We start from the raw sequence: 16,959 nt of genomic DNA, 5'->3' as shown, positions 1-16,959 counted from the left end.
AAAAAAATTAACACACAAACATATATATATATATATATATATATATATTTATTTATTTATTTATTTATGAGTAGAGTGATATTGGACGAAGAGGAGTAAGTAATTTTTTGAGCCTAAATTAATTATCATATCATTTTAACGACGATAAGGTATCGACTATATGACAATAAGGTATACATATAATTTTAATGTCATTACTAAATTAATTATGAGCTTTTACTTTTGATGTCATTACTAAATAATTTTTTTTTAAATATTGATATTCGTTAAATGGAGAAAATAAAAATATTGTATACATATAATTACTCGCTCTTTAGATCAACTACAATTGTATTGTGACAAAACATGTTACCATCCGCAGGTAGCCCTCATGAAACGAGAGCAACAAAACCCCACTGCGCAATTACAACAGCGAAGAGGCTTCATCTTCTTCATCGGGGCTCAGCTCTTCTCCATGCACTACTCGGAACTAATGGAACTGCGCGTGCGCACGCACGGACTGACGAGAGCGAGCAGGAAGAAGACTCCGAAGCAGGGAGGTCCGCTCAGACCAAGGCCGCGATCGCCAGGCAATTGCTTGCCAACTTGGTGAGCATCTCGTCGATGACCGCCAGCGGCGAGACCTTGGCAATCTCCGCGAACCCGTCGTCGCAGGTGGAGAAGTCGGTGACGAGGGCGCTGAGCATGGTTTTGAGCGTACCCTTGTCCCTGGACTCCAAGGCAGCCGCGGCTTCGTCGAGGTTGTCGATCACGTCGTCGTAGTTGTCGTCGCAGTCCTGGAGGCTGCTCGCATCCCGCGCCTTCGTGCCGGGGAGGCTGACGAGTGCCGCGATGTGCGCCTGCGCCTTCTCCGCCTGCTCCCGGCACGCCTGCAGCTGCAGCTTCAGGAGGGCGGCGGGGCCGGCGAGGCCGGGCGGGTGCGGGAGGGGCTGGATCGACGAGGCGCACACGTCGGGGTAGTCCGTGTGGCCGCACAGCGCGCTGACGGCGCCGGCGAAGGGGAGCAGGTTGAGAAGCGGGTGGCGAGCGGACAATTGGGTGGAGACCGCGGCCGCGGGCTGCGAAAAGGCAGGTGGTGAGGGTGTCAGCTGCGACGGCTGTGACGACGATTGCAAGGGTAGTGAGGGTGTCGCAGGGGTTGGGGTGGTATTGGAAGGCGGCAGCTGTGACGGATTTGAGGACGATGAAGGCGATTTCAGGGCTGGTGAGGGCGTCGCGGGGCTTGAGGTGGTAGTGACGGAAGGTGGCGGGAGGGCCGCGAGGTTGGTCGGGTTGGAAGAGTTGCGAGGGACGCAGAGGGCGGTGGCAGGACGGGGGAAGGCATGGAGGAGGAGGAGGAGGAGGGAGAGAGGGAGGAGAAGCGCCAGTGCTGGCTTCATCGTGAGGAGCTGCTGAAGGAAGAACGGAGAGCAGTGTTGGGGGAGGGGGCGGAGAAGGAATAAGAACAGGAGGGGATGGACGAGATTGGAGGGAGGAGTCGTTGCTCGTCCACGGAAACAGGATCCGCACGGTGAATGGTAGCCGTTGGTAGGTAAGAGAGGTCTCGAAATGGACTCTCTGCCTATGGGCCCCGCTTCTTCTTCTTCCCTTCTTACGCTTTTGACCGGCTCTCCTTTTTCCTTGCACTTTGTTTACTTGATATAGATTATCCCTGAAAACAAAGGGGGCATTTTTTTTTTAGGGTTAAAAATAGACATCGAAAGTCCTCATTAGAACCCCGCAGGATTATATAGATTTTGGATGTAAATAATGCTGGTAGATATAACATAATTATTAAGGTATCTATTTACATGATTAAACTCGAGCTAATTAATTATAGAATATCTTCTGTAATTAATTATCTTTAATATTTTGATCGTTATATTTACAAAAATTATATTAAGATCCTTATACTTTCTCCAAACATCACCGATAGAGTTTAATACATACGGACTCTATCTCATATTGATTTATCAACATATACGATATTTTCGACAACACATATGGATCCCAATATAACTTGTAAAAATGTATAAATCAAGATACTAAAAATAATTAATTACACAAGATAAACTTTAATTAGCCTTTTAAACCCCCAACGATAATCAAATAGAAAAAATTTGGTGTATTAGATCCGGTTTAGAAAATATTTTGATCTAACTTAAAGAATATTAGGAAATATAAGAAGGGAACTGTAATCCTCAGTATGAAAGATAAAAGGCCCAATTTCTATCAGGAAACCACAACACATTTGGTCGGTCTGAGCTCAATGACATGGTTCACCCTTACAAGCAAGACATGTTCTTATATGTTGTTCATAGTGAATTCCCTGATAAGGTATGCAACATGGGGAAAAAATATTGTAAATATAAGAAACATTTGGCACGAAATAAAACATGGGAGTTGGACATTTGGCACAGAACATGCAATGCGGAAACTACAGAATCTTATGCTGCAACATTGAGTAGAACACTGATGAAACAAAGAAATAGAACATGGAATAGAAATTAAGCTCACATGCTCAGCTTGAATCTTCATGTTCCGCATCTCACACTTTGGCCACCAACAACACCTGTATAAGAAGTTCTATAAACATAGGATTCGAACAATGAGGGAGGAAGAGATTTAACATGCAACGATAGAAATGAACATAGCAGATCTGTTGAAATTAGTATATATACATCATAACTTACAAGTACAACCTTGTCAAACAAGTTTACGTGAACAACCAAGTTTCTTATTTGGGGGAAGGTGATCTTGAGCTCTGCATGAAATATGCGCCCAAGGGTGATAGCAGATAAAGATTTCCTCAACTAGTTGAGGAAAAAATTCCTCATGCAGTTGAGGAAATCTTTATCTGCTATCAAAGGGAACCGGCAAGGTTGCTGCAGAAGATCAAAACAGATGAGTTTAACTTTCAGGATCAGCACTCCTTGCAACTGTGGCTGGGCAAGTAGCATTATTCACCATGTAGTTAAGCTACCCAAAAGCACCCTGAGGACAGAAAAAAATTGGAGGATTACTCATTACTCTCAAATGATTCAGTAAATGGACAGTTGCTATACTCATTAACCACTTGGACAAACAAAATGTTAGTAGCAAAAGGACATCTTGTTGACCTCTTGATCTTGTCAAACCCTCTATTCCCAGTGACCAAACAGCTTAAGAGGAATACTATCGATAGCTTCATATATCTTTTCACCAGCCTCTCTCCTGTGGATCTTCATCACAATAACAATCTGAAAAGTCACAAGCAGTAAGTCTCTTGACTTTTAGCAAAGAATCATCTTTCTATTAACAGGTTTGAAAAAAACTCAGAAATAGATCACCTCCTTTGGCCTGGAAAGAGTGCTGAGTATGTCCCAAGTTTTCAGCATCAGGCTTCACCCCATATTTCTTTGCGGTACCAGGGTCAGATAACTCTGTTATTGTGGACAAATGCTTCTGCAGAGCCAAATAAAACCATTACCAAACCAGCTAAAGATTTCTATGGATTAGTAGTGAGATCACTGCCACAACCAGTACCATATATTTTACACTATGTGTTCAACTTCAAAAGTTATAAAGATATGAAAAAAGTTAAAGCAAATTGGAAAGTGAGATCCATTAGCCTGAGACAATCATTTTCGATATATGCTTAGTATGTCACAACCTTTTCCTTATTCAGTATGTAAACAATGAACCAAGTGAAAGAAAATGTGCACCAAGGCCAATTAAAAGAACAAAAATGCTTTAGAACCCTCCAAAAATGTGGATACGTATACAGGGTAAAGATCCTGTGTCAATTTATTTCGCCATCTCAAAATCAGCAAATCAAAATTGTATAGAGTTTTAATTTTCAAAAAAGTTGGTTTTCTTAAATTTTTGTGGATCCATGATTGCTAACTTAAACTAGACAGCTCACAAATTTACATGAAAAGAAAAAAATATATATTGAAGACAAATATATGATAAATAAACATTTTGATTTGCATTAGTATTAAGCTGAGAGTTTAGTGTCTAAAGCTTTGTGTAATAAAACCATATTCAGTTCTAGGATAGTTGGAGAACCAAGACCTAATAAAAGACCAAATGCAATTCATTTCCTCGGTCTACCTTTTCTAGCAAAACCACGCGATGTCCACCTAGAAGCAATGACACTTCTCCCCATGGACAGTTCCTCCTGGCTCACGGTAGATGTCATTTGATAAGGGCCACACAAATCATTATTTCTCTGAGAATTAGCCCTGAAGAATTGTCTGCTCTAGTGTGGGTTCCGCAAAATGTGCATGACAGAAAGCAGTCATACATGGGCGCATATGGGAGAGGAGTCAAATTTGAAATTTTATTAAGCATTCACCAATTCTTCAACCGATGAAACTAAATATAATCTTATCAGTGTCACTAACCTTTTAGCATTTAGAACCAACTCTTCATTTAACACCAACTAAATACAGAGATTTGAATACTTGCTGAAACAGGTAGAGGGTTATGGCCGACACCATAGAATGAAAGTGTGATAACAATCACGAGAAATGAACCGCACGGAAGGAAACTCCTAGAGGTAGAATCTAGAAAAGGCTAAAACGCAAACAATTCAAACACTTTAGTAGCACCTGAGGGTTTTCAGTTCTGAATCTCTTAGCCCATTATAATTTGGTCAATTTTCTTGAAAGAACAAAATGATTTTCTAGTTCAACCATCATTCTCTAAGCGCCCGATCCAACAATTCGTTCCAGCTGGGGTTTCTTCCGTGCAGCCCGACCAAGGCTATCCTCGATTTATCCCGATCGGGTTAACACCGAGGAGGCGTTAAAACGAAAAAGTTTCTCGCGACTAGCACAGATGGAACCAATGAAACCAAGAGGAAGAAATAGGGACGCGAAAGGATGGGGAGAAAAGAACTCGGGGAGAATGTGATCCATACGAGATCCGGTGGTCTCCTGCATCTGCATCTCGCCCTCTTCGTAGTGGCCCTCCTTCTGGACGTTGACGAGGATGAGATGGTCGCCATCACACCGCTGCACGGCGAGAACCGCGCCGATCGGCCGCCGTCCTCACTCCTCGAAGCGATGAAAGAGAGCTGTGCGAGCAGAGAAACGACGAGGCGGCCCAAATAACCAGCGTGGTGATGATGGAGACACCCCTTCTTTTTTCGTGCCTATATAGGAAGATTGGTTGACGAACATCGGACATCCGCGTGTAAATAACAGAAAAAGGGCGTTGCTTCCCACAGAGCAAACAGCTTTTGTCACCCAATAAAAGAGGGACAGTTCATCGGATGCCACGATACATATCGTTTGTGGCCAACCTCGACAATAGCATTATGTCATAGCACAGCCCATAGGATAACATTATGCTATATTATTTTTGAATAAAAATGTAATATATTTTATTTGTAAAAATAAAATTATGTCAGCACTGCGTTTAAATCAACAATTGCTCCTAGAAATACTTTTTCTCATTTACGAGAATAAAATTGTATCAGCCTTAGTCACATTGGTTATTCAAGTCACAGAAAAAAATCATATCAACATTAGCAACATTTATCAGACAATGAAATAACTTACAGCTTGTGAAGATATGAAATCCTCCAGTAGTTTCTAGCACAGAACAGCTCAAGAGAAAAAGCAGTTTAACCAAGAAAGAGCCCAACAGCATCAGAAACAATTCAAAGTTTAAAAATCATACTGAGAATTTACACATGACAAAGTTTGGATCCCTTTCCACAAAATTAATCAAGTGCACAAGATTAATCACAATTTTCTGATATCAGTACAACTTGCAAACAAGATCACTACTTGAATTTTTTTTTCTGTTCTGTTTTCTACTTCCACATGTTAACATAGCATATACTCTAGCAAATTTTTGGTCAAACTGCTCCAATTTCTATGGAGAGTGAGACATGTTGTGTATTTATTTTGGTCACCAAGGACTTTACTCAGGTTGTTATATATACATGGCCAATTGTGATAACTAAATGTGTTGATTTTTTTCAAAAGAAAAAACTCTATGAAATCAAGATTGAAATTATTGAACAAACACATGATTAAGTTTAATCTCAAGAACTCAAATAGTAGTACTAAGTAGAATGTGAAGCAGCATTTAGGCTTGTGTATTTCCAGCTATTGGAAGTGTTTGGTTGATGTTTGTCTAGGAGCTCCATAGCCAAATTTATGCCCTGTCATTTCATTCCCAGCTGAAGCACCTAAAAAATTCTCCAGGTGATAACTAAATGCCAGACTGGAGATCAGAGGCAGGAAGAAAGCTTGCTGCCTTACAGACTCCAACATAACTCTGCTACAATCTGCATTCAGAGAATCTTCAATCCATATTTAACTAGTAGGAACAGATAGAGCCACACAAGTAAAAGAGAACAATGCTCAATGAAGTTGAGATAACAAAAAGGTGACAGAGAACTCACAAGCATTAAAGTGGAGCATCAAACTTGAAGAGCTTTTTCTGACCATCTGTTGGATTAGCTAACCACCAGCAAAAAATCAAGGCAGCTACTGCAACTGAGGACACAGATAGTGTAGCCAGAAAACCAAAATGTGAAACGTCATTTGCAATTATTGCTACACCAAACATCAGAAGTTCAGCTAGGCTGGCCATTGAAACTTCTGTTATCCCTATCAAATTTGCTTTGGCAGTAGGAATTCCCGTTTGAAGAATCTGTGTCCCCACAACATCATATGACATATGGCCCAATCGTGACACTACCTGTTGAAAACAAAGATAAAAAAAAACACCATGCAGTAAAATCACTGTTCCCTGCAAAAGGTTGAATCTAACTGAACAAAAAACAAACATGGCAGAACCATATCATTACGCTATGTAATTTTACGAGTTACCAAGGGAAAAGATACTATGATGCTTACAATCAAGGAGAGAAAAATTAGTAGTCTAGCTTGCTGAGTAATAGAACCGGCCCAATACACAGAAACAGCTAATGTGAGCAAAAAAGCCTGAAAAATCAATCCAGCAGCTCCTGCCTGGTACAAGAGATACATTTTTAGATGGTGTTCCCAGAAAAGAGGTCTGAAAGCAATCAAAATACCATAGAAGAAATTGCAACCTTTAATATGCCGAGCTGTCTTACTAGACTTGCAGACATGAACGTCGCAGTAAAACCCATGATAGAGCATAATCCACTGAATCCACCAATAATTGATGGATTTATCCCTGCAAAAACCATGGATGCAACCGTGGTAAATGCATATAATCAAAATATCTGACCAAAAGCCCAGCCATATAAGCTTAGCAGTTGCTATATCTTAAGTTCTCTACAAAACCAAAAATAAGTCACAGTAGCAAGAACAAGGTCTTAATGACTGAGTAGAATATGAGTAACCAATGCTGATGCAAGGAAAAAAACATAAAAGGAGCCACAACAATCTGAATATATGGATCACTTAACTTGACCTTCAAATTAGGATCCATTTAGTTAGTTGCACGGTAAATCCTTCATCCATGGCAAGGCAGTTTGTTTCATGCCAAGCAAAAGTTTCTCAAAACTGTGATTTAAACAGGAAACAGATCTGACCCAACTCATCTATCATGTATCCTTACATTCAATTGAGCAAGCATGATTGACTCTCAGTCACAATTATCTGTCTGACTGTTACTACTAAATTCAAGAGCAACATTATCCCAAAATGAATCTCAGTAGATAATACCTTGCCATGACAATTCCTAGCTCTCAGGGGCTTCCAAATACAGCAAAATTGACTATCTTAAAGTGTAGGCCATAATTTACCATAGCATTTCAATCTTCAAAATAAGAGAAGCATCATTTTACAGACTTAAAAAGGTTGTTTTCAGCAAGTTCATATGATTAAGCATGAGTAGATGGCTATCATAGGCATTCATCTAGGTGATTGCAAATATCAACACCAATAGTTAACTTCCGGTCGGCAAATCAGCTTTATCCCTTGGTAATAAACTGTAGCTTATAAATAGCCTCCTTATCTCAGTATCCCTCCAAATATGTTTTCAACCACCAACAGGGTCAGCAATCATCCCAATGAATGTCTATAGCAGAACCAAAAGATTCCTGTGTTTGGTATCCAGACAGTTTGCAGTCATAGATGGCTCAGCAATCATCCCAATGAATGCCTATAACACAACCATAAATTCCTGCATTTGGCATCCAAACATTTGGAAAAAAAATCCCAATGAATGTCTATAGGACAACCATAAATTCCTGCATTTGGTATCCAAACATTTAGAAAAAAAATCCAACTTTATCCCTAAGTAGGTGATTTAGTAATTCCATTTCAAGTTATTAATTTTGCTAACCTCAAGAGAAGGTGACTTACAACCGCAGCCACATTAATGTTCTCTAGTCAGACTATCTCATAGGTGCAACCATAGAGGGCTTTTAGCCTCCGGATGGTTTCGACACCAAGGATTAATGTTTCAACCATACCACTAGATTTGGACTGGCTCTAACTGGTCAAATGGCTGACCAATGTACAGATTGGCCCTGTATGGTCCAAAGGCAAGCTTACCAGGTAATAAGATGATTGATATTGAGCTGTATCGGTTGGTAACCTGCCATACCTTTAAACCTTTTTTTCTTCTCTTTTCTGTTTGTGCTGCTGGTTCTTCTCCTTTTGCTGTTTGCCCAGGTCACTACCTCCTTTGCCACACAACATGGCACCAGTCCTCAACCTTCAGCTCCACCTCCTCAACCACCCTGTCCTCCTCTCTCTCTCTCTCTCTCTCTCTCCCCCTCTCAATCATTGTTAGAGACTGATCGCTTCTATAGTTGGCAAACTTGAACCATGTGAAACTTCCCTATGTCTCCTAACTTATAAGTTTTTCTTGTTATGAACAATAAGAGTAGGATTTTTATACCCAGATTAAATTTTAGTAGGTATTAAGAGTCTTTCAGACAGGAGATGAGTCAATAGATTCATTTGGTGGATTAAATATGAACACAGAAAAGCTGACTTCATCAAGAGACAAAAAGACAATAACCTATCTATAGATAAAAGTAACTTTATCAGTAGCCAGGAGGAGGCTCTTTGGTCATGATCATCACTGGGTGTGACTACTGGGAGTTTTTAGACATCTTCAACTAAATGAATGAGAACATAAACCCTTGTGTCATTGTCATTTGAAGAAAATAAGGCGAACTTTATTTAGAAAAGTTGTTGCATTCCTAATAGCTTCTCTAGACCCTCAGACAAGGACTTTATTTGCAACCTTGTCAGCAGACTTGTGGAGGCAGATGCATTCACCAAAAGGTGTGGCAGAACCCAAATAGTTGGGACACTATCTTTGTTGCTGTGACAACATTTTTGCTTCTGAATAAGAGATTTAACTCAACCATCATAGACATTCTTACTTCATGGGTCACATTCATTCAAGTGAGTGCAAATACATAGGCTGTTTACAGCTTCTGAATGAGCACAAATTTTCTGGTCACATTAATGACAAGCACAACCATAACCTCCAAAAGCTAGCACTCGATGCAGCAAAACCGATTTATTTCTATGTGAATGTCTAGTTAGTGTAGCTTATAATGATTTACCATGCCTTTTTAGGAGGCTATTTGTTTGTGATTGTAGCAGTGGTTCCTACTTTCAGATCTTACATTGTTAATTAACAGAATGTCTTATCTAGACACAGATGTGTTATATAATGGTGATAGAATTCAGACAATAATAATTTAAATTTTAAAACTAAGACTAAATAACATATAAGAATCTAATCGTGTAAAAAAATGTTGGGTTCAAAAATCATGTGAAAGTTGGATCTCCACCAGAAGTGTAGGGTTCTTAATAAAGAGTTATAATTACCATGATGTACTAGGAATGCAGTCATTATGGCACCAGGTGCTAAAGCAATATTGAAGTAAAGAAGCACATATGCCAAACTTGCAGGAAGCACAGGCTGATGCTTATATTCCTTCCAGCCATGTCCAAACGCATCTAGTCCATTTTCAACTGCATATTTTCTAAGTGTTAGACATATCCATAAATATAACCTTTGAGATATGAAAAATAGTCGTCATAGAGTATGAGTAGTCCAACCGATCTTCCTGGCATCAAACAAAGAAGATGAACCAACAGGTTTAACGCCAGATCTTGAGCAATCAAGAACACCACTGGAAAGTGAATTGATAACATGACCCAGGATAACCTGCAAAATAAACACAAAATGAGTGAAAGAAGGAATTCTAATCAGCAATTAATATACTCATAAAAGGATACGGAAAACTTACCAGAATAGGTTGCACAGATATTGTTAAACCACAAGCAAGTTTTAAGCATGTCACTGGATTGTACTTTGACAACAAAATGCCGAAGAGTGAAGCACCAGCTATCTGCAGACAGTCTATATATGAGAAAAAAAATCATGAAAATTTTGTAGAATTGGAATCTTTGATTTTACATGACAGTAGTAATGTTTACCTCACAAAGAAGATCAACTCGACTAAGTACAGAATTTGCTTGGGCAAGTGCAACTGGCCTGTTTCTGCCTGCTAACTTCCAGAGAAGCAAAACAGGGGAAACAAAGAAGAAATTTAGCTTATATGATTTTCACAATTTTGTTAAATCAACAAGTGCAAATCATCCAAATTACCATAACAACCCAATCACGCTCCATCGTGACCCCCAATGCTAAGCCTGCAAGCCTTTCAATTGCCCCAGCCACAACGAGTACCATGAACCAAGGTTGGAGAATTACAGAAGATGTAGAGCTTTGCTTTATGGTATTATTTAGTGCATATATGATCATACTAGCTGATAACAACTGAGCAGCTGTCTGACATAATAAGATCATTGACAAAAAGTTTTAAAACAAGGAACCATAAAGTTCAAAGGAAAATTTCCCTGGCTCATAGTTATTACTAGCCAAAGGAGAAGATCTAAAGCATAACAAAGGTAACAAGAACACCTAAATACCTGAATAACATTTAGGCTATGATATGCAGGAACTCTAGGGAAACAATCCATAAGTTTACCAACCAATGGGCCCCCAACAAAAATGGCTAGCTGTGTATAATGAAATGTGTCAGTCAGACAGTCACAACCTTCTTTGAATATTCAAGGAAAAGTCAAAATTTTCAATACCTTTGTGAAGAAACCCACAACAGCCACAGGCAGAAGACTCGGATGAACAATTGCAACAGCAGCAGGCCAAACGAAGTTCCAGAGTTGTTCGACTAAATTTCCCACCAAGGAGATAGCATATAGAACTGCACTTTAGAGTCATAAACAACTAAATATTAATATCAATGCTGACAAAATTGCTGCGAACATAAAAATATTATGTTCTTTTGGTAAGTTGCATAAAGAATTATGTTGCTCAATTCAAAGACAAAATTCAATGACTGCAATGCAATTTCTTTTAATATTTGCCTAGACTGCCTGCATATACTAGAGATATCGGCTTACTACATGAATCACATATTCCTTTGTTCAATAACTTATACATATTCTCTGAAACTGAGTCACTACTATTTGGACTATTCTTATTGAGGGTTTTGTTTTGTAGATGGGTTAATGGCATTGTAGTTTTCAAGAACTTCTGTAGCATGTGATATGTAATATTGAAGTCTCAGACATCTTGTGATGGCTTGATCTAGGTTTACAAGATTCACAAAGATGTCGCTAAAACTCACCTTATCCAAACACCGAGTGTTTTGCAAAGGTTTGTTTCACAAGGCTTTTTGGCCTACCATTAAGAGTAAGAAATGTTCTGGCATTAAATGCTTATTCACTACTATTCATATGCCACATATGCCATGAGCATGCAAATGTTCATTCAAAGCTGATTTCTATTGCTAAAGATTGAAAATACATCCAAGACAAAAATTAATAGGCTATCAACTTGTGCAACAATTTCTACAAAATGATTGGCTACCATGATACACCTGTTCTTCCTAAGATGATCTCAATTAAACATAGAGCATTTATTTCTGAAATATGTACAAGTGATTATAGCTTTTTAGCACTTCAGGTCTTCATTCTCTGAAGCATGATAGTGTTTTTAAAATAATGTACTTGGAAAATCTTGACGTGGAGATAGCTTATGATAGGAAGCATCCAGGCTCTCTAATAAGATACTAAGTGATATGGGGTAATGTTCGAAGTTACTGGTTTTTGGAGTGTATTTCCTCCGCACAATGTCACGCTCAAAAGATTTCTCCATCATTAAAATCCTGTATTTCTTTTATTTGTTTACTGGGAATCCAATCACTCTCTAGGTTGATAAATAGAGAGCTACAAGAGGGAAGGTCATATTAAAGGAGATGGGTTCCAACTGGCACATCTGCTAAGCTAAGAAAATTATCTCAGATGTTGGCCTTTATCTAATCAGATGATTGGAATATCTAATAAGTTCAACAACAAATTTACTGCATGAATATTATATTCTTATCAATTTTTGGTATCCTCTGCATCCTGTTTTTCTCCAAACAATCTCCTATGAACTTGGAAAGAAGCACCAAGGTTATCTCTTGAGGAGGGGAAAATTTAGTGGTCTAATTTTTCGAATCTGGGAATTGCAAAAAGGATTTTGAGGGACTCTGAATTTCACAGCTTAAACCGATGAGAAATGCTGTCTGCAAAACTTGTATTAGATCCTCAGTCTCTGGAACAGATATATATCAGCCAAGCATAAAAGCAAAGAATCTTGGCTGCCCTATCATTATGCTTGGGTGTGACAGTGATTCTCCTTGTATTTCAATTTGATACTGGAAAGGCAGATAAACCAGGACACCCTTGGTTACCAAACACTCCAGTGATAAGGAATATCTGGGAGTCAATTATATGTTTGATTTTGAATTCTCTATCACAAGAACCTAGCTCATTTCTCTGATTGGAAGTTGGTGAACTTACTGCACGAACAAGGTTGGCTCATCCAAAATATATGAGGATTTTCAACATACCTCTGACTATGCATGATATTTCGATAGATCAGGCTGCAGCATGCATAACATGCAAAAGTGTGGCAGAGACTTATATGTAGCAGTTTGTTTCCTTGGGTGCTTAGGTGGAGGGTTCCTTACCTTTGAAATGGATATAAATAAGCTAACCATACGAGATCATTTATTGGAAGGCTTGTTGTTAGAGGATCCTAACATGGAAATACCTTTCACCTACTTGGCTGAATGTGAATGGTTTAAGCCTAAGGTGTAAGTGAGGAGGAACCAGTTGGTCGCACTGTATCCCAAAGTTCAATTGCCATTTGCTGAGCACTATCAAAAGGTTCATGAGTATCCATGGTGTGCCTTTTAATGCCATGGATATAAATACTTGCTAATTGTTTTGCTTCATGTCAAACAAAAATGGCCTCTGCATGTCTTCTTCGAGGTATTTGAAGAGCGAAGAATGTTCTAATATGTGGAAGAAAGTTTATTTCCCTTGATCAGGCACACTCTCTTGCTGCTACGCCTGCAGTCATGCTAAAGAATATTTTGATATTAAGTCAATACCTGAAGGAAAATGGAACAACTTGGAAAGAATCAGAACATCAGAATTCTTCTATTTTCTCCTGGCGACCTTCCCCTGAAGAGCGTTTTCCAATGGTCAATTTTGAAGGAGTTCAGAGGAGAGGATTGACATGACTAAATGTGTTTAGCTTCAAAACACATCTGTCCCTAAAAGAGTTTGCTCATGTTAAGATCACACACATTTTGAGAGAAGGAAACCATCTTGCCGATTGGTAACTAAAATGGGATATTGTGAACAGAGGGAAGGTTCAGTAATTCTATGATTTTCTAGTGGAACTGTTCAACCTGTGTTAGATTGATAGTAGCAGTTGTATCCTCAATATAGGTCTGTTTGAAATAAACACTATGATGTAATCAGACTTTGCCTTTTAGAATATAAAAGTTCACACATATTCCAGTTTCTACTTTAAATTAAATCCTGTAGGATCATTTAAAAACTACATGTCAACATAGCATAGATTTAAAATTTGACTCCAATATAAAAATACCAACAAATGGATCTTTACCAACAACGAGATTATTGATTGTAACAAAAAATAACATAATCTGTATATATTGTTCTCAGATAAAGATGGATATATAAGGTGCAAAACTGCAAATTCTATCCTATCATGAAAGAAATGACATTTAGCATTTGTTCTTTAATTGAAGATTGAACGTACCATATAAACTTGCAGGATGTGTTGGAGTAGCTGCTAGAGCATCTTGCTCTCTTTTGGATAAAACCTGAAAGTGAGGTTCCAAAAGCTTCAAGCTAATAAATACTGAAGATGAATAACCGACAAGCATAATCAAAGAGTGCCAGGGCTTTAAAATATGTAATTGATGTAAGCAGATGTACAGATAGACACACAGAGAATGAGAGAGAGAGAGAGAGACTATACATGTAGGTTTGTGAAGACATGGTTTGCATCTGTCTTTTTGCTCGACAAATCTAAAGGTATAGAATCAAGAATATCAGATTTCAGATGAACTGATATTGAGCAACTGGATGAAAGAGGCCTAGGATTTTCTGCAACTGTATTCTCAGTTGCTACATTGTCACCATCAACATCAGTGTTTGTAGCAAAGCATTTTGAAGTGAATACATCCAACCTGATACAATAATTCCAATGTTTATCAGATCCAGTGGTTAATAAATCAGATTATAAGGATGCCCACAAAGTCTTCATATGATATGCTTTTAATCTTCCCATATGTGCATGGAACATGAATTCAGTAATGTATATATATATATATATATATATTTATATACATATATATGTACATATATATATACATATATATGTACATATATATATACATATATATGTACATATATATATACATATATATATACATATATATATACATATATATATATATATACATATATACATATATGTGTGTGTGTGTGTGTGTGTGTGTGTGTATGTATATATATAAATATATATACATATATATGTATATAGAATTATTTCCACTTCCAAAATTTATGCAGTCATGTCCACAGCTATTTAATTAGTAATTTAGCTCATCTACAGTTACAAACACTCTAGTAATTGAACTAAAATCAATAAGAACCTTCCTTATTTCATGAGCATCAGGAATGTAAGAACTTTACACTCCACTATAAGACCCTACACTGCTAGTAGCATATCCATGTATCATTTCCCTTATTCCCCAAGATTGTCCATTTACTGTTGTTCTAAAACCATCGTGCTCATTGATTTCATCATCTCCATATGTCACTAACCACAGAGGCGAAATGCTTACTGTTGGAGATTGTCAAAAGACATTGTTCTACAACAAACACAGATGTCGCAATAAAAATCCCATAAATCAATTGAACTATGATCAAGGCCTTCCAATAACTAGTAAAACCTGGATTGAATCCATAACGCACGACAGACAATCTGCTGTATGGATGTTTAATCCAACTTATACGATACTAACAGCACGTTCACCTTGTCACGAAGAAGCCTAATTGACCCAGAAACAGCGGGGCTGCCGCAAGCTAAAACTACGGATCTCCAAGGATTTCATCCAAGATAATCCAAGCTTCCAGTGCGATCTAAGTTCAATTTTCGGCTACAACTATCTCCTACAGAAGCAACTTCGCCAATTCCATAAATACGCTACCCATCGGAGACCCGAATGAATCACCTGCGAATGGGGCAGCCGGAGGGCCTCAGCCTCAACCGTCGAAGGTGGCCAACGCATCGGCGGGGGTTCGGCTTCGCAGAACCCCGGATGAGAGGCGAAACTCCGCAGCCGGGAGGAGGCGGAGGCAGCGTCCACGGGGAGGAGACGATGAACGGCGCCATGAGTGCTTCAAGAACCTTCGTCTGACGCCGCGACCGACCTCTCCCCTCCTACTCATGCAGCCTCGCCTGTCGAGATCGAAGAGGATTCTAGGGTCTCAAAAGCAAAATCCACCGTTAGGCTCTCTCTCTCTCTCTCTCGCGTCCTCGGCTCATCCGCATACGATGGAAGGGGCGGCACCATGGAGAAACCGTGGAGGCGAGGAAGAAGGGCTCTGAAGTTCGCAGTACTTTCGGGGTCGTCGACCGTCTGATCAAGGATGGACGGCTGGCAGGGGGGCAAAGGTTTTGCGTGGCGAAGTTTGGGCGTCTTGATCAAGTTGGCCTATTTCGGGGGCTATCCACTGAGTTTGGGCGTGTCGATCATACACCGTATAAAAATGGTTTGTGCCCCTTTTTTGAATTTTTGATCGATTTTTCTTTTATTTTTCGACGGGAAAAACCCCTCCGGCGTGCACCGTATAAGGTGGATTTTTGTAATTACCAAAAAGAAAGGGACATTTCATGCGAAACTTCGCAGCCTTGCCGTCACAATTCCCATTCTCAGTGTTTACCATAATTTTCTTGTGTTTTTTTATATATTCAAACAAGTACTTATCGCATATTCCTCGAGTTTAGAGTTTTTTTTTTTTTAGATATTTTTATTTTTTAAAAAAATAATATAACCTTTACGTCATCACATTCTTCATTTTTTTAGGTGGGCATCCACGATTATCGTTTTTGTCTGGATTTCATCGTAAGATTTGACTATCTACTTTCTCATATATGATATTGTTATTTAAAATGAATAATGAAGAAATCTCTTAGATGATAAGACCATTGCAAGAAAGGAAAAAAGATAATTTGCTTTCTCGATAGAATGAAATCGACCCTATAAAGTTTGCGAAAGTCTTGTGAAGAGACGAAGGTGGCCATAATAGGATGAAGGAGAAAAATGCATTTAGACCTCCCTCTCCTGACTCCCTCGTGGAGGCACGAATAGGAATACATCGGGAGAGTTAAGAATCTGAAGGGTTTATGAGTAATTATCATGGTGGAACAAAATAGAGATGAATGAAGTGATAGTATCACCGTAGGGGTGATTCCTGAAAGACAAACACAGCAGCCCATAGTGTGACAGGGCAGAGATATTCACGATGAGGCTGAAGATAGTTACGACGATGTTGAAAACCGAAAGGTAAAATGATAAAGATGTTCAAGAGGGATGTTATGCGAGAATAAAAAAAT

General features: G+C 38.9%; 2 protein-coding genes across 3 annotated transcripts; both read right to left on the bottom strand.

Moving 5' to 3' along the window:
* Window positions 1-545: 545 nt before the first annotated feature.
* Window positions 546-1,379, bottom strand: LOC135588913 (pectinesterase inhibitor 10-like). Its single transcript, XM_065081252.1, has one exon. The coding sequence runs from the start codon at window positions 1,377-1,379 to the stop codon at window positions 546-548; it is 834 nt and encodes a 277-aa protein (XP_064937324.1).
* Window positions 1,380-2,408: 1,029 nt separating this feature from the next.
* LOC135587149 (solute carrier family 40 member 2, chloroplastic-like) lies at window positions 2,409-16,077 on the bottom strand. Of its 2 annotated transcripts, none has more exons than XM_065078202.1 (18): window positions 15,575-16,077; window positions 14,314-14,524; window positions 14,092-14,155; window positions 11,046-11,170; window positions 10,878-10,967; window positions 10,555-10,737; window positions 10,383-10,457; window positions 10,193-10,294; window positions 10,002-10,110; window positions 9,768-9,914; window positions 7,037-7,143; window positions 6,840-6,953; window positions 6,383-6,681; window positions 4,886-6,265; window positions 3,309-3,423; window positions 3,099-3,218; window positions 2,673-2,973; window positions 2,409-2,551 (listed from the first exon to the last, which is right to left on the bottom strand). In XM_065078202.1, exons 1-13 carry the CDS (start codon window positions 15,733-15,735, stop codon window positions 6,388-6,390), a joined length of 1,782 nt encoding a protein of 593 aa, XP_064934274.1. In that variant the 5' UTR covers window positions 15,736-16,077; the 3' UTR covers window positions 2,409-2,551; window positions 2,673-2,973; window positions 3,099-3,218; window positions 3,309-3,423; window positions 4,886-6,265; window positions 6,383-6,387. The 2 variants fall into 2 exon arrangements, with proteins under 2 accessions (XP_064934274.1, XP_064934273.1); XM_065078201.1 differs by having other exon boundaries at window positions 2,682-2,973.
* Between the last annotated feature and the right edge of the window lie 882 nt (window positions 16,078-16,959).

The sequence above is a fragment of the Musa acuminata genome, chromosome BXJ1-8 (assembly GCF_036884655.1).
Source record: "Musa acuminata AAA Group cultivar baxijiao chromosome BXJ1-8, Cavendish_Baxijiao_AAA, whole genome shotgun sequence".
NCBI classification, from domain to species: domain Eukaryota; kingdom Viridiplantae; phylum Streptophyta; class Magnoliopsida; order Zingiberales; family Musaceae; genus Musa; species Musa acuminata.
The sequence above is the reverse complement of the archived record's forward strand: the minus strand, read 5'-3'. Positions and strand labels throughout refer to the sequence as shown.

Coding starts and splice junctions, on each gene's coding strand:
- LOC135588913 (XM_065081252.1), bottom strand. CDS start 1,379: ATGAAGCCAGCACTGGCGCTTCTCCTCCCTCTCTCCCTCCTCCTCCTC.
- LOC135587149 (XM_065078202.1), bottom strand. CDS start 15,735: ATGGCGCCGTTCATCGTCTCCTCCCCGTGGACGCTGCCTCCGCCTCCT. Junction 14,525..15,574: donor TCCGGCTGCCCCATTCGCAG/GTGATTCATTCG, acceptor TTATTGTATCAG/GTTGGATGTATTCACTTCAA. Junction 14,156..14,313: donor ATGTCTTCACAAACCTACAT/GTATAGTCTCTC, acceptor CCTCACTTTCAG/GTTTTATCCAAAAGAGAGCA.